This window comes from Xyrauchen texanus, chromosome 4, assembly GCF_025860055.1.
Source record: "Xyrauchen texanus isolate HMW12.3.18 chromosome 4, RBS_HiC_50CHRs, whole genome shotgun sequence".
NCBI classification, from domain to species: Eukaryota; Metazoa; Chordata; class Actinopteri; order Cypriniformes; family Catostomidae; genus Xyrauchen; species Xyrauchen texanus.
This window is the reverse complement of record NC_068279.1, coordinates 45,463,233-45,480,177: the sequence shown is the minus strand read 5'-3', so window position 1 is coordinate 45,480,177 and position 16,945 is coordinate 45,463,233. Positions and strand designations below refer to the sequence as shown.

General features: G+C 37.0%; 1 protein-coding gene across 2 annotated transcripts; it reads right to left on the bottom strand.

Moving 5' to 3' along the window:
* Positions 1-2,689: 2,689 nt before the first annotated feature.
* mks1 (MKS transition zone complex subunit 1) lies at positions 2,690-16,787 on the bottom strand. 2 transcript variants are annotated; one of them, XM_052116718.1, is made up of 18 exons: positions 16,574-16,787; positions 16,112-16,239; positions 12,656-12,708; positions 12,410-12,565; positions 8,677-8,774; positions 8,245-8,373; positions 7,867-7,971; positions 7,681-7,789; positions 7,130-7,186; positions 6,987-7,029; positions 6,705-6,767; positions 5,750-5,820; positions 5,598-5,667; positions 5,350-5,457; positions 4,505-4,638; positions 4,316-4,398; positions 4,119-4,216; positions 2,690-3,565 (listed from the first exon to the last, which is right to left on the bottom strand). In XM_052116718.1, the coding sequence occupies exons 1-18, from the start codon at positions 16,648-16,650 to the stop codon at positions 3,477-3,479; spliced, it is 1,671 nt and encodes a 556-aa protein (XP_051972678.1). In that variant the 5' UTR covers positions 16,651-16,787; the 3' UTR covers positions 2,690-3,476. The 2 variants fall into 2 exon arrangements, with proteins under 2 accessions (XP_051972678.1, XP_051972687.1); XM_052116727.1 differs by having other exon boundaries at positions 2,690-3,562.
* Between the last annotated feature and the right edge of the window lie 158 nt (positions 16,788-16,945).

Sequence of the window (16,945 nt, the reverse complement as noted above, 5' to 3'; positions counted from 1 at the left end):
TGGCACATCAGTTACATACTTAAAGGGGAAGTTTATGGCCTTTCCTATTGGAAAACACTGGATGGTTGCATCTCGTGCACTCTTTATCCTGGGAGTGTAAGATGCCGGGTAGTCCCAGTGGAGGGAGCAGAGCCATAACTGGCATTCTGGTGGCTTATCATTGGAGATCAGGGACAGAGATGAATCGGCTGGCCTCACAGGCTGGAGGTCAGCTGATAAACAGAAGCCAGAGAGCAGCGGGCCTCTCTAATGAAGATGCCTGACATGACAGACAAGCAAGAGCAAAAGCACGAGGGGAGGATGATAGAGATTTATACTGTATGCTAATTAATGTCACTGTGATGAAAGTATTAGGCCCATGCTCTGCCTGGCATGCCGTCTCATTGCCAATGTCCATTTCAACTTTATCTCATGTGAGCTTGTTGTACTTTACACGCATGCATGCACGCACGCACGCACGCACACACACACACAAATACTGTATATACTTGTATATATACACCGATCAGCCAAAACATTAAAACCACCTGCCTAATATTCTGTAGATTTTTCTCGTGTGAGACTGGTTCAAACGGACAAAGTCTACAGTAATTCAGATAACCGCTCAGTACAATTGTGGTGAGAAGAATATCATCTCAGAATGCTATTCTGAGATGCAGGTTGGTGTTGTTTTGGCGGCATGAAGGGGACCTACACAATATTAGGCAGGTGGTTTTAATGATGTGGCTGATAGGTGTATATAGCTGAATTTTAGTTTCAACCAAATAAGAGAGAAGAAAATTATATATTTAATCCTGTTTTACATTTCTGATTTATAAACAGCAGGCAAATAACCCTTTTTCTGCAGCATGGTACCACTTCAATACAAGCGTGGTAATTTGGACAGTGTTATTGCAGTACCAGAGAATATTTAGTAGAGACAGAGCACTTCTATTTAAATAAATAGGAGAAAATGGAAGGCCTAACAGACAATGGATGTTGAAAAGGAAGTCCCGCCTCACAGTTAAAAGATCCAATCAGCTTTTGGATAGAGAGATGTACATCATTAGCCAAACAAAATTTTTTTATCGCGATCCTAGCAAAAGAAGCACAATTAATGATACCACTGTTGTCAGATTATATTGCTGATTTTATTGTATACAGTAGATCGTAATATTGACCAACCATCTTGGAGATTTCAGTCTTTCCCCACTGAAGTAGATAAGAGCTGGACTTTCAAAGATGGTCACTAAGTGGATGAACTTTCCTTGAAAAAATGACTGCAGTAATATTGCATCACAATTACATTACTTAAAGAAAATTGCAATAAAAAATGTTGGGGCGTAAACACTTCAAGGGCATAGATTCCAGGGGGGATGTGGGAATGTGTAAGCCCCCTCCCTAATAAAAACAAGCAAGTAACCCCCCATTAGTTACACCATGATCAATGGAAACAACCCCCCCAATGCTCAAGCCATATTTACACCCTTGCCACACTTGTACTGCAGTATATGAAACTGCAGTAATACTCTGTCCAAATTACCACTCTTGTACTGTGGTTATTTTTTGTAAGGGACAGTCTCTGACCTAGTGTCTGAGTGTCTTGTGACAGGGACATGAGGTCATGAACACGATGCAATGTGACAGAAGTATGTGCTGCAGGCGCCAGGTCTGATCGTGGGCAGCCTCCTGACATCGCCGCCACTCACTTTAAACACTGCCTTAAGCATGCAACAGGGAAATGGAGAGCACTTCACACAGAAGCATGTTACTCAGAGAGTCAGCACACTTCGCTTCACTTTAGACATGGACAGGTGCTCTGAGGGACATCGAGATCTGTTCTAATCCAAGCGCCTGCCTCAAGGGCTGGGAGTACAGGGATGCTGATGACTCACTTTATGTTCTCACTGTATCTATCCAAATCAAACGAAGGACTGGCAAACACGAATTAAATGCAAATGTTTCTTTTCATCTAAACTAAGTCAGGTCAGTGTAATGGAACAGTCAAAGTCAAACGACTGACTATGTTTTATGACCTGTGAGGCTTACATTTATAATAACAATCATTTATAGTTTTGGATCTGGCCAAGATGGCGCCCTCTGCTGTTTATTGTGTGTTTGAAGAATTTGGACACTTAAAGGTATAGTTCAGTTTTAGGTCATGATAATATGGCATATGAATAGTGTGTCACCATTCACTTGCATTGTTTGGACCTACAGAGGTGATTTATTCTTCAAAAATATCTTCATTTGTGTTCAGAAGATGTAAGAAAGTCACACACATCTGGGATGGCCTGAGGGTGAGTAAATGATGAGAGAATTTTCATTTTTGGGTGAACCACTCCTTTAAGCCTTGCGTAAAACTTATCAGTGTCATTGCATTGAACAACAAAACATCAAACCATGTGACGTTTAAAATATTAATTATAAAATAAATAAAACATGCCCTAGATCTTTTGCTGTTACTTTAATCCAACTCATCCCAATATCATCTTAGTGGATGCATGAAGTCAGTTCCCCTAAAGCAAGTGTCCAAATACTGTTTTTGTCTTATCAAAAAGATTATTTAAAACCCATCAAACCTCTTTTGTTAAATGTTTTGCTTGAAAAGTGTGTTTGTGCTATTTGTATAGATTTGAAAGGCATTATTAAAATAAAATATATTCAAAGTTTAACCAAGCAACAAGGTTTCTCCATGTACAATATTAATATCTTTATTGAATAAACTGTTCACAGAAATGGTGAGGATTTACATTCTTAATATGAAATAACATTTGAAATCTAAATAAAGATTTCAACACTATACAAAAATGATTCATTGAATTCTAGAAACTATAAGCCTATACATTCATGCACAAATACAATACTGCAAATGAAAGGGATAGTTTACGGAATTTTTTTTAATTCTCTCATTTATTCACTTTCAAAGATGTGTATGACTTTATTTATTCCCCAATGTATGGAACATTTCTTACTTTTCCATGTCTTCAGAAGCAATATGATAGGTGTGGGTGAGAAACAGATCAATATTTAAGTCCTTTTTTACTATAAATTATCTTCCCTGCCCAGTAGATGGCGATATGCACAAAGAATGTGAATCACCGAAAACAAATGAAGAAGAAAGTGAAAGTGGAGATTTAGAGTAAAAAAGAACTTAAATATTTATCTGTTTCTCACCTACACATATCATATCACTTCTGAAGATAAAGATTTAACCACTGGAGTCATATGGATTACTTTTATGCTGCCTTTGTACTTTTTGGAGCTTACATTTTTTGGCACCCATTCACTTGCATTGTATGGACCTACAGAGCTGAAATATTCTTCTAAAAATCATCATTTGTGTTCTGAAGAAGAAAAGATCATACACATCTGGGATGGGATGAGGGTGAGTAAATATTGAGAGAATTAAACTTTTTGGGTGAACTATCCCTTTAAGTGATCAAGTGACCCTTAACAGAAGCAGCATTTTAATATAAGGTCCAAGTGTAATGTCCCTATGCAAAGGAATCAGAGGTGTTGTTGAGGTCTCGAGGTAATGTCTCTCTTGCCTCCTGCATGCGTTTACGGGCCCTCTGGAATGCTTCTGAAATCACAAACACTCTAAATCATTTAAGAAAACTTTTACATCTGAAGTATTGTTCATCTGCTATTCTGTCAATAGCAAGGTGTTATTAAGCAATCGATAGCCATAGCAACCAGATTTTGTAACTTTCTGAAGAACATGTGAGTGGTGCTTGCCAGTGTAACAGTCACGCCACCATGATGCTAGGATGTTCTCTGGGTTTTTACCAGGGTGTTGCAATGCAGTTGCTTGTATATTTTGGGTGATTGCTAGGTGGTTACTTATTGGCCCTGGTCAAAAGAGCACACCATCAAGTCTCTTTGATATTTAGGTCCCAAGATATGACTTGGGTCCCTAATTCTATAAACGGTAAGTCTATTGGATTGTTTTCACCTGTCCTACCATCCACCTAGTGACAATTGTAAAAGTCTGTTGCTCAAAAGTGAGGGATGAGTTATGAACCAAAGTGTAATACTCAGGGTTAGGGGTTTGATCTAAATATGAGCAGTAATCCAAAGTAATGAGATTCAAAAGCAATAAAGGTCCTAACTGAAGTCAATACAACATTTCTTACCTAGAACATTAAAGACAGACCCTTGCTGACTGTGGCCGCCCAGTTGATCCAGAACAGTCTGTCTCCTTCTCTTCAGGGTGTTGGCATCAATAAAAGCCCTAAATACAGTAAAGCAAGCTCTAACAGTCTCAAATGGGTAAAACAATACTGCTGCAATCTCAGCAAAAATAAATGATTAATTGATTCTGTTGGCCAACCTGGCATGTTGTATGCAGTTAAGAGTAAAGGTCACACTTCCAGTGGTCTGGGTTCGAAAGCCAAAGCGACTCAATCGCTCTCCCTGGAAATAGAAAGTGCTTTTACAAATATTCAACATTAAATTGTTCACTTGAATAAATTGACTTATTAACACAAATCCTCACAGCAATAAATGATTAATGAGTCACCTTAAAAGTGCCAGGTATCCTGACATAACTGATGTCCTCGAGTTCAGGTGCTCCGCCAATAAAGAATCGTCTCAATTCAGCAACCGTGCCAGACTGTAGGGGCCTCCATGTGGGACAAGTCATTGTGTGACATCCTGAGATCACAACAAAGAGATGACTTAAGAAGCTGAAACAAACATACTTGGAAAAAAAAAAAGGAAACAATTATCCTGGTATCTACATGTTTTGCAGTTCATTATGTAAATGATGAATCTTCAATGCAATGATAAGTGACAAAAGTAATATACTACCAGTATAAAAATGTTCAAATCTTTGAACCTCCTGAAAGCACAAAGGCAGCATAAAATAATCCATAAAACTCCAGTGGTTAAATCCATGTCTTCCAGATCAATATGGAAGTCCTTTTCTCACTATAACGCCCCGCCAGTAGATGGCGATATGCAGAAAGGATGCAAATTGCCAAAAACAAAAGTAAAAGAATGTGGAAGTGAAAGTACAGATTTATAGTTAAAAATGACTTAAATATTAATCTGTTTCTCACCCACACCTATAATGTCACTTCTGAAGACATGGATTAAACCACTGGAGTTTTATGGATTACTTTTATGCTGCCTTTGTCATTTTTTAGCTTAAACGTTTTGGACCCTGTTGACTTGCATTGTAAGGACCTACAGAGCTGAAATATTCTTCTAATAAACTTTCTTAGTGTTCTGTAGAAAACAGTCATACACATCTGGGATGGCATGAGGGTGAGTAAATGATGAAAGAACTTTAATATTTGGGTGAACTATCCCTTTAATATGAATCATCATTGTTTATGGTTCCAATATAACGGGTTGTCCTACCTGGTGTTGAGGGAATGACCAGGAACCCATAGCCCTCGGTTCTGTACCGCTGCCAGAAATCCAGGGAGAGAACTTTGAAATACAGCACTGGCCACTGAGTTAATGATCCTGCAGAGAACATTCGATTTAGCAGCCATCAATGATTTATCACTGTAGATGAATTAACAGTGTTAGATCATTTTCTAATCATCAAGAGGTTGTCTATGTGATACATTGATTTAAGTTACAGAAGCAATCAAATGTCTCACCATCAGACTCATCTTCTTTTCTAAAGAAGGATTCAAAGCTGAATGGATAGGAGAAGAAGGCTACATCCTCCTATAAACCAGAGAACATTACAGCTACCCACAGCTCCGTGAATACAAAGTTAGTTGATAAGGCAACTAATATTATGTCTTACCTTCCCCAGACTGCGCGTGCGACACGTCTGAGTAACACCAGACAGACACTGAAAGGGAACACTAGACCAACCTAAAGAACATATAAAGAGCATGAGCAACTCACAGAAAATACACAAAATGGAGTAATACAGTGGTCCCCAAAACTATTTGGCACTTAAGCCACACTATCTAATATATACATTTCATTACATTAGATATAATTTCATCCACTTTTCCATTACTTTAAACAAACTGGTCATTTCTAGTGGAACAGTTACCCTTAAAGAAAAAGTTCACCCAAAAATGAAAGTTCTCTCATCATTTACTCACCCTCATGCCATCCCAGATTTGTATGACTTTCTTTCTTCTGCTGAACACAAATTAAGATTTTTAGAAGAATAATTCAGCTCTGTAGGTCCTCGCAATGCAAGTGAATGGTGGCCAGAACTTTGAAGCTAGAAAAGCACATAAAGGCAGCATAAAAGTAATCCATTTGACTCCAGTGGTTAAATCCATATCTTCAGAATCAATATTATAGATGTGGGTGAGAAACAAGTCAATATTTAAGTCCTTATTTACTATAAACCAAAGGTAGACCAGCCCCAACCAGTAGGTTGCTGAATGTGAAAGTCACGTCTACACCAGAATGTAAAAGTGAAAATGTAGATTTATAATAAAAAAGGAATTAAATATTGATCTGTTTCTCACTCACACCTCTCATATCACTTCAGAAGATATGAATTTAACCACTGGAGTAGTATGAATTACTTTTATTATGACTTTATTTGAATTTTGGACTTCTGAGTTCTGACATTGTATTCACTTGTATTGTATGGACCAATAGAGCTGAAATCTTCATTTGTGTTCTGTAGAAGAAAGAAAGTCATTCACATCTGGGATGGCATGAGGGTGAGTAAATGATGAGAGGATTTTCATTTTTGGGGTAACTACCCCTTTAAATGAATGCTGACTTACTATTTGGTAAATCCAGAAAGAAGTGGACATAAAGATCGTCATACTCATAACCTTGCGCAGAAACTGAAATAAGAAAATCAGATTAGATTAATTACTTTTGAGACTCAGTTTTGGGAAAAATTTTAAACATATTCCAAACTCTGTACTATTCAAGTATGAAAATGAACTTCTGATGTTATACAGTCTTGTTCCAGTAAATAATATATAGGTCCATTTTAAATTCATGATCCAAACCCCTGCACCCATATTTACTAGACTGATTAGGACAGTAATAATACCCACCAATCTCTCCATTTACAATCAGGCGAAGTATCCCTGGAGGCGGCTGAAGGAAGTGATTGAACAATCAGAATGAAAGGATTACATGCATGTTTTTTTGGTAATACTATGACAGAATGAATATGGATGGGAATTATTATTCTTACCATCTCAAAGTCTTGGCCAACCAGGCTGTTGAGGTAATCTTTGTGACGTGTGTACAGCTACAATGAAGAAAGAAAGTTTTACAATGATGACTGCACTAAACAGAGGAACAGCAATTCACCAATGAGCCCTTGTGCAAGGCAATGAACCCCATTTTGCTGTGGGCCAATCTCCATAAAAAAGCACAGTGGAAGTCAATTAATTTGAAGGGTAAGTATTTGTTAAAAAAATAACAATGAACATTCCATCATTTACTCATGCCCATGTCTGTGGACACAAAAGGAAAAGTTTAGAAGAATGTCAAAGTTGCTATTTTCCGTACACCAAAAATCATGTTTCTTTGTATGAAAAAGAGCATCTTGGACATTCTTCTAAATGTATTATTTTGTGTTCCACAGAAGGAAGAAAGTCAAATGGATCTGGAGCAAAATGAGGGTGAGTAAATGTTGACAGTTTTCATTTTTAGGCAAACTATCCCTTGAATGATCTAGTCAGAGAGCCAAACCACCGATCAAACACATGGATGCTTGTGAACTGATTCTCAGGGACATACATCTCTGTACATGTGCTGCTCTCTCTCTTTCTCCTCTGTATGAATGTTTGCTGAGGCGTTCTCCACATAGAGTCTCCACACCTCTCTCTTCTCCCCCTCCGTCTCCACCCTGTCTCAAATACAGTCAAATACACCTTCTAATATCATTAATCTTAAATCTAAAGAAGTTGAATCAGCAGGTCTTGCCTGTAAGCTCCTCTGTTGCTGTTAAAATCTGGTTTTATTATGATTACTCCATTACTGTCTGCTCTTACGGTGCATAACACATACTCGTTCTCTTTCAGACCCAACCTGTAAGACACAGAGGGGCTCAGTCAGATGATGGCTCAGATGTCTCATTGGGTTGATTCACATTTAAAGATGCACTCAGTGATTTTTTTGTTCCGCCATGTTGAGTACAATGGCATCGGTGACTGAGAACTTTTGTTCTTGCATGACACTGCATCTACACCACTTGGTGTCAGTGCACCATAAAAAACAAAAATTTACTAGGCGCACCTTTAACAAGGGCCCTGATTATTTCAGTCTGATCCTATACAGTATAAACACTAATGTCACACTTACTTCCCTGAAGGCCCAAGGTCTCCCATGATGTACATAGTCTGCACTGGGGTGTTGATGGTGTGACTGTTCTTTATGAACTCTTCTGAAGGCTCCCACATGATTAAACGGGACTTGGGAACATTGGACTCTCTGTTGAAAACAATAAAAAATGACATAAATCTCCTAAACAATAAAAAACAATAACACTGTTAATCACTGCATCTTTGTCATGTTTTCCAGTAATATTTAAGCTATCAAGATACATTGTTACAAGATGTTAATATGCTGGTTTAATATACAGGAAAAAGTATCTTGATTCATGGATGTTTAGCCATTTTTACTGAAAAACAAGACAATGATACTGATTAAAAACATGATTTTTGCATTTAATTTACATGTAATTTTTGTATTTAATTACAGAGGACAAGCTGCTTTTACTGCATGTACACTTACACAGGACGTCTCTCTTGCCTCCTGTGTCTAACATTGGCCATGCGTTCTGCTAAAAAGGTTGGCGTGGACTGAGCTGGGGTCAGAAGACTCTGAGCTTGCTGTTAACACAATCACAATATTAGAGAGTAGAAAAACAGTAGAAAGTTTACTAGAGATCGCCCAATATTGTTTTTTAATGACTGATACAATAATTTTGTTTTTAAGTGTCCGATAATTGATATGCATTATTGATTTTTAAATCGTATTTATTTATACCTTTAGGTACATTAACAACTTAATCATTTATCACTAAACTCTGGTGAACTGCTTTACAAAACTAATAATAATATTGAATTAATTTGACTAGTTTTATTTGCAGTATTCAATTGTTAAAGCACCTCACTTCATAAATATTTAAAATGTTAAGTTTTTTGTGTCTAACTAAATATCGGTCAAACAGATTATTGGTCGATCTTTATATATACCGTATATAAACAATATATGATGTATGTCTATATTATTATACAAAGTATTATATGTACTGTCTAAATATTGTGTAAACACAGAAAGCTAATTTTAGGTTAGTAAAAAGCAGTCTAGTCTTATTGTATAATGATTGATGGATCAACACAAGCAAGAGAACTGGTCAATTTGCAAAAAAACAAAACAAAAAAAAATCTGTTTTCAACATATATATATAGTTTTTTTTAAGTTTCAATCTACTTATGACCATACACAGCATCTTAAAATGAACATTTATGGCGCGGCATGCTGAAACATGACACAACCAAATTTTGTATATTGTATATACAAAATCTAAGTACAAACAAATTTTGTATAATATATATATATATATATATATATATATATATATATATATATATATATATATTTAATTATTTCAAAAATGTATATATGCGATTAATTGCAGTTAGTTTGATTCATTCATTGCCACATTACATAATTCATTACAATAAAAAAATAAGTGATTGAATGCCCTAGTATTAAGTAAACGTTCGCTGCATCGGAAACCACTGTACCAGGATGATGAAGTCATCTGATGAAGAATATACAGTATATTCTATTGAATTAAATTAAATGCTGTTTTTTGATGACACAATGGGCATTTTCAAAACTGCATTTTTGTGTCCCTGAAGGGCACTTTGGGAAGGGAATGACACTCGAAAGGGTTGTTCCAAACAAAATTAAGAAAGTATTTTTTTTTCACAAAGGGCCCTTATACAAGACTTTTAGTGAAGGGTATATTTAAACTGGTAGTGCCACGCTCTCATCAGAGTACCCACATCAATGTGCTCAATTTCCAATTTAGGATACAGAAAAGCTATTTAAAAGTTTAAACAAAACATTTACTCACCCTCATGCCATCCCAGATGTGACTTTCTTTCTTCTGCTGAACACAAATGAAGATTTTTTACAAAAATATCTCAGCTCTGTAGGTCCTCACAATGCATGTGCAGTATTCCCCATAGGATTTTGTGAGACTGTGGTGGGTAGACCTCGAACCCTCTAGGGGGCTTCGGAGGCATGCTCGCCCGTAATAAAATTTTGTACATTTTAAAGTTAAATGCATCAATCTGGTGCACTCTGAGAGCACAATTAAGAGGTTTATATTTAAGAATTTTGTTGTCTAGTAGTAATTTAATCATAAACACATTGGTTGTATAGATATGAATCGTGATCACACGGCAAAAAAGTCACACCCACAAAGCATAAACTAGATGGAGTTTAACGCATTTCACAAATGGTCAAAATACAAAATTGACTAGAGCATACATCTGATCGAGGGCTCGACATTAAGCATTGTCATGTGCTTGTCATCCAGACAAGTAAATTGGTCATTCACTTGTCCGAGTAAAAAAGTTACTTGTCCGGAGAGAAAAAAGGACATGTAAAAGTTTATGTTGTAAATTTGGTTTTATAATCATGACCGATGGCCAACCTATTAGTGTACCTATGCAATCAACTCAATTCTCTGCGACAGAAATGTAAACTGCACTGGGTAGGGGAGGAGGCTATTGTCATATGGTAATTATTTTATGTCAAGTATGGAAGTCAAATTAAGAAAAGCTTCTATCGCCACCATTAACAGCAGGGATGCTCATAGTTCTGTGGAATGAGATATACTTTTTCATCATGTAATTGCAACAAGAGCTATATGTACAATATAGGCTAACTTTACATACTATACACTACCAAAATTTGTCTGTAGTGAAATTTGATGATTCTCAATACCAGCTTCAAAACCACAACAAATATGTTCTTAAGTAATTAGTCAAGACTACTAAACAGGCAATAATAAAACAATAATAAAAAACAGCAATGAATAGAAATAGATTACAAATAACATAACAAATTAAGAAAATTCTGTGATTTTTTAACAGCTAAAAAAAGTTTTTAACAGCAGTATCAATTATTCAAGGAAACATTCAGAATGAAATACAACATAAAACTACTATTGGTCTTCCTGTATGATTATATTACAATACTTCTTTTTAAAGGTACTAAAGTTACCCAGTCAAGAGCAGTGAATGTTTTCTCATTTTCTGGTAATGGTTGTTTAATTATTGCAATGACACACTAGAAGGCAGCAGGTCTATTAGCTTATATTTATACTTACAAGTCTGACATATTAATACAAATCCACTTTTTTTCTCTGCTCTTTACGTTCACTTTATACATCACTCTCTGTGTATGCATGAATAGCTCACCAAGACGGCCATTTTGGCAGAATTTTGAAATGTATTTGACCATTCATGTGTGCATTAGCACGAGAGTTTTCGAAATACAAGCGCATGTTCAGCACAAGCACATACGCCACATGTCAATCAAACAGGTCGCAGCTGTTACTAGATCACTAGCGAATTATAAAATGACGTGCTCTTGACTGCTTTCAACAGCAGAATAAGTGACACAGGCCTAGGCTATCACAAATATAGCTGGTTATTTTTTCGTTATTGACGTTTTAATCATTCTGCTTGTCCGGTCAGGCAAGTAACATTTTCTTTCACTTGCCCCTTCAAAAATCCATGCTTGTCCCGGACAAGCATTAATGTTGAGCCCTGTGAGCAATTAAAGAAATTAAGCAAAAGTGGTTACCTGTGTTGAACTTGCTGCTCAGATGCTGAAAATAGTTACGTTGTCAGTGCCGCTGGTAATAATATTACCGTTAGATAATTAGTTCCAGTGAGAGTGAGAGTGTGTGTGTGTGCGAGCATGTGCATGTGGGGAGTATGCTTACATTGTTAGACATCTTTTATGCTATTATGAGAAGGGTAAAAATATTTTCGGTTCATTATGAAACTATGAAACTGTGCCGGGCCGCCACAGTCTAGGTAATTAATGGGGAACACTGAACAACTGAAGTGAATGGTGACCAAAATTTTGAAACTTTATAGATATATATATTTATAGTAAAGATTGACTTAAATATTGCACTGTGTCTCACCAACACCTATCTTATTGCTTCTGAAAACATGAATTTAACCACTGGTTTCGTATGAATTACTTTTGTGCTGCCTTTATGTGCTTTTTGGAGTTTCAAACATCTGGTCACCATTCACTTGCATTGAATATACCTGAGCTGAGATATTTTTCTAAAAATCTTTGTTTGTGTTCTGCAGAGAAAAGAAAGTCATACACATAAGGGATTGCATGAGGGTGGGTAAATGATGGGAGAATTTAAATTTTTGGGTGAACTATTTATTTTAAAGAATAAATGGTAGAAGCATCCAACCTCTTCCCATTTGGCAAAGCGATCAAAGTCTGTGTAGGTGAAAATACGCTGGTTTAGCCTCCTTTTAGATCTTTCCATTGCCAATATGTCAGTGTGATACTGATGCTCCAGTGGCGTTTGACAGTTTGACTTGGTCTGGTAAAGATCCACTTCATACTGTAAATAGGTGACAAGCAGAATTCATCAGATGTACCACCAACATAGTTATCTCTTACAGCATTTAGTGCCCTCATGCTAGTCACCTACCTGACTGAAGAACTTCTCTTGCCAACCGACTACTAGCTCCTCCTCATCAGTGGCTGCAAAAGAGAGAAAGAGAGAGAGAGAGAGTCCATAATAAACGAGAGAATTTCAGTGCTTTCTCACCACTTTCTCAATTTAAAAATACTTTATTGGCATGATTGTGTTTACATACAATATTGCCAAAGCATTAATACACAAAACAGATAATGACAAGACAAATAATAATGATAAAATAGTAACAAATAGCAATAAAGATAGAATTAAAATAAGGTGCCAGTTAATGAATCAAATAAAATAAAAACTATAATAACAATATACACTATACAATATAAACTAAAATAAGCATTTAACAGGACATTATGAACATAAGAGAATAAAAGTATTGTGAATGAAGTATGTTAAGGCAGTAATTGGTTTCTGAGGAGGTGCAGCTCAAAAATGAATTTTGCTGCAACTGATGCATGATGGTCCTCCCCCAGTAACACCAGCATCTGATCGGTTTCTGCCAAACTGGAAAACTGTGGCATGAGGTTTGAGAGTTTGTGGAGGTATTTCTCTCTCACCTCTGTAAATTTCTCACAGTGAAGGAGAAAGTGTGTCTCTGTCTCGACCTCACCCGTGTCACAGTGAGCACAGACTCGTTCTTCCTTTGGAAGCCATGTTTGTCTGTGTCGGCCTTTTTCTATGTTCAGACTGTGATCACTGAGTCTGTATTTGGTGAGGATCCGTCTCTGTTTTGGATCTCTTACAGTGTGCAGATATTCTGCCAGATTATATGTTCTGTTTAGGGCCCGATAATATTTCAATTTGCTTTGGTTTTTAATTTCATTTTCCCAATGGTCCAAATATGAATTTTTGCTTTTTTTTTATGATTTGGTTTATTCTGATTTGGTTTAGTTCAGCAGTGCTGGTCTGAAACTGGTGTTTGTTAGTTGTTAGTGGGTTTGTGAGTTTCAGAGACAGCTGACAAAGGGGACTGGTTTTAGGCTTCAGCTCTTGTGTTTTAAGGGCTTCATGTTGCAGTGTGTTAGGGGAACTTCTTCCTTGCAATAAGCGAGAAGCAAGACCTATTTCTAAAATAAAATCCCAACTTCTTCTTTAATTTTTGTTTCAAGTAATTAATGTGTGAAATGAATTTTAATGTGTCATCAATTATAATGCCCAGGTATTTATACTCTGACACTAATGTAATCGGTTTTCCTTGTAAAGTTCGAAGAACACTAGAACTATCTAAAGATTTTCTAGAATTGGAGAACCACACGAATTTTGTTTTCTCAACATTTAAGACCAGCTTTAAAATAAAAAACCTTGACTGAATGATATCAAATACTGATTGTAAGTCTCTCAAAGCTTCTTGTTTTGTAGGAGCAGCGCAATAGATGACAGTGTCATCTGCATAAAAATGAAACCTTGCTTTATCAATATTTACATCAAGACCGTTTATATATATAGTGAATAATAATGGCCCCAATACAGATCCTTGGGGAACTCCCTTAGCCACTTCTTTTAAGTCAGATTTGATACCTTGCACCTGCACACATTGGGTTCTTCCCTTTAAATACGTCTTAAACCACGAGACTACATTAACTGACAACCCTACACTTCTAAGTCTTTCTAACAATATGTCATGGTCCACAGTGTCAAACGCTTTAGATAAATCAATAAAAAGGCATGCACAGTGTTGTTTTTCATCTAAGGACCCAACAAGGTCATTTACAACTTTCAGGACAGCCGTTATAGTGCTGTGTTTTTTACGAAATCCCGATTGGTTGATAGTCAACAGCTTATGCATCTGTAAATACTGTGTCAGTTGGTCACTGATAATTCTTTCCAAAATTTTTGATAAAATACAAAGCTTTGAAATCGGTCTATAGTTATCTAATGAACTAGAGTCACCCCCTTTCAACAAAGGAACCACGAATGCAGACTTCCAGATCTGTGGAATTGTATTAGTTGTTAAAGAAAGATTGAACAAATACATCAATGGCGTTGAGATAATATCAGCCGCTATTTTTAAAAACAATGGTTCAATAAGATCAGGACCTGATGATTTGTTTACATCTAGATCTTTTAGTACAGAGCAAACATCAGAAGGGTTAATATGATTAAAAACAAACTCTGTTGTCCATAAATTATGCTCTGCATTTAGGAATTCAGAATTTACATTATAATTATTAATCTGAGACCCGGATCCAATAAAGTGACTATTAAAACAATTGAGCATTTGTAGTGTATCTACTATTTTAGTGCAATCCTTTGTTATACAAGGGGGAAGACCTGAAACAAATCCATTACCAGTCAAAAGCTTGAATTTAGGTGTGTCCAAAATTTGAGGGATCGTTTTTCAATATGTATAATAAGGGGGTATCTGCCTAGTTCGGCCCGGCATGCATTAGTAGGTGTTCTTCTCTGAAATCTTAGAATGTTTCTACAGAATTCTGCATGCAGGGATTCTTTGGGGTGTTTGTCCCATCTCGAGTAATCTGCCAGACAGAGTGGACCCCTAACCTCACATCCATACAGAGCAATAGGCATTATAATACTATCAAAGATTTTACACCAATGTCAACTTGGGTAAATTTGCCCTTAATTGCATAGAATGCTCTTCTAGCTTTCTCTTTTAGTGCATTTACTGCCAAACCAAAACCCCCTGAAGCACTAATTTTTAGACCGAGGTAGTCGTAGTGTCGGGTGTGCTCTATTGCAGTGTTCCCCAGAGTGAATGTGTATCTGGTGTCCTATAATCTGGCTATTTTCTGGAAAATCATAATTTTAGATTTTTTCAGATTGACTGTCAGGGCCCAGTTCTGACAGTAGTTCTCCAGCAGGTCCAGGTGCTACTCTAGCCCTTGTGCAGTGGCTGACAGCAGCACCAGATCATCTGCATAGAGAAGAAATTTAACTTCAGAATGATTTAGAGTAAGACCGGGTGTTGCAGATTGTTCCAGTAGCACTGCTAACTCATTAATGTAAGTGTTGAACAGAGTTGGACTTAAACTGCAGCCCTGTCTCACTCCTCACCCTTGAGTGAAAAATTCTGTTCTTTTATTGCCAATTTTAACATTTGTACATTTTACCCCCAATGCCGGATTGTAGAATTTTATAATACAGACCATCATGCCAGATGGAATCGAATGCTTTTTTTAAATCAACAAAGCATGCATAAATTTGCTTTTTTGATGCACGTGCTGGTTGACTATAGTGTGTAGCATGTGAATGTGGTCAGTGGTGTTTTGGTAGGAATCCAATCTGACTCTTACTTAAGACATTGTGCTTGGTAAGGAAGGCCTTCAGAATACAGCAGAAAGTCTTCCACAGATTGCTGCTCACACAAATGCCTCGGTAGTTATTGGGGTCAAATTTGTCTCCACTCTTATATAATGGGTGTATTAAGCCCGTACTCCAGGTGTCAGGAAAATAGCCAGATTGCAGAACCAGATTGAAGAGTGTTTTACATACTGGAGGCTGACGGTGTCTGTGAGCTGAAGGTCTCCAGCTCTATAACTCCTCTCTCCTGCTGAGACAACACTTGCTGATGGAGGTGTTGAGACAGAGCAGCTGTGGAGGTCATGCGCTGTATGCGGACTCTGAGACAGAAACAAAGTACTAACATACAGTATCAACGAGTACTATGCTTTTACCATGGTGTTTTGACATTTACCATGGGAATACCATGTTGTTGTTTTTACATATACCACAGTACTACCATGATACTTCAACGTTACTACCATTATACTTCAACGTTACTAAAATGATACTTCAACGTTACTATCATGATACAAAATGTGTCCAAAACATGCAATTAACATAGTACATATTGTTAGGGTGTCAACAATCAAGCTTCTTCTTCGATTTCACAACATTTAGATGTACAAATACACAGGATGAGTAACACAACAAGAATACAGCAACGTAACTTACCGAATTCGTAAGTTTTTAACCGCATCCCGTGAACGGTAAACGGCTTCACCGGTGTCAGTGCACCATCCTTCGGCCATATCCGCCACTGGGTCTCAAAAGATAAAACAACTTCTAGATTTACTGTATAATGTGCATTGATTGATATAAATTAAACTCGCATCAAGCGTGGAAATGTTGTTTACTAATTTAACTTAACATCAGAGCGTCTCGTTGCATAGTAACACACTAACGGAAGTAGCCGGAAGTGAATCACGCGCATGCGCAATACAGGGACATCTACTCGCCGTTCTCAAATCAGCCTGCGCTGCTTTCCCGCTTAGAATGCAGACCCGGTGTCAGACTGTCAGTGACAACCACTGATCTTGGAGCAGC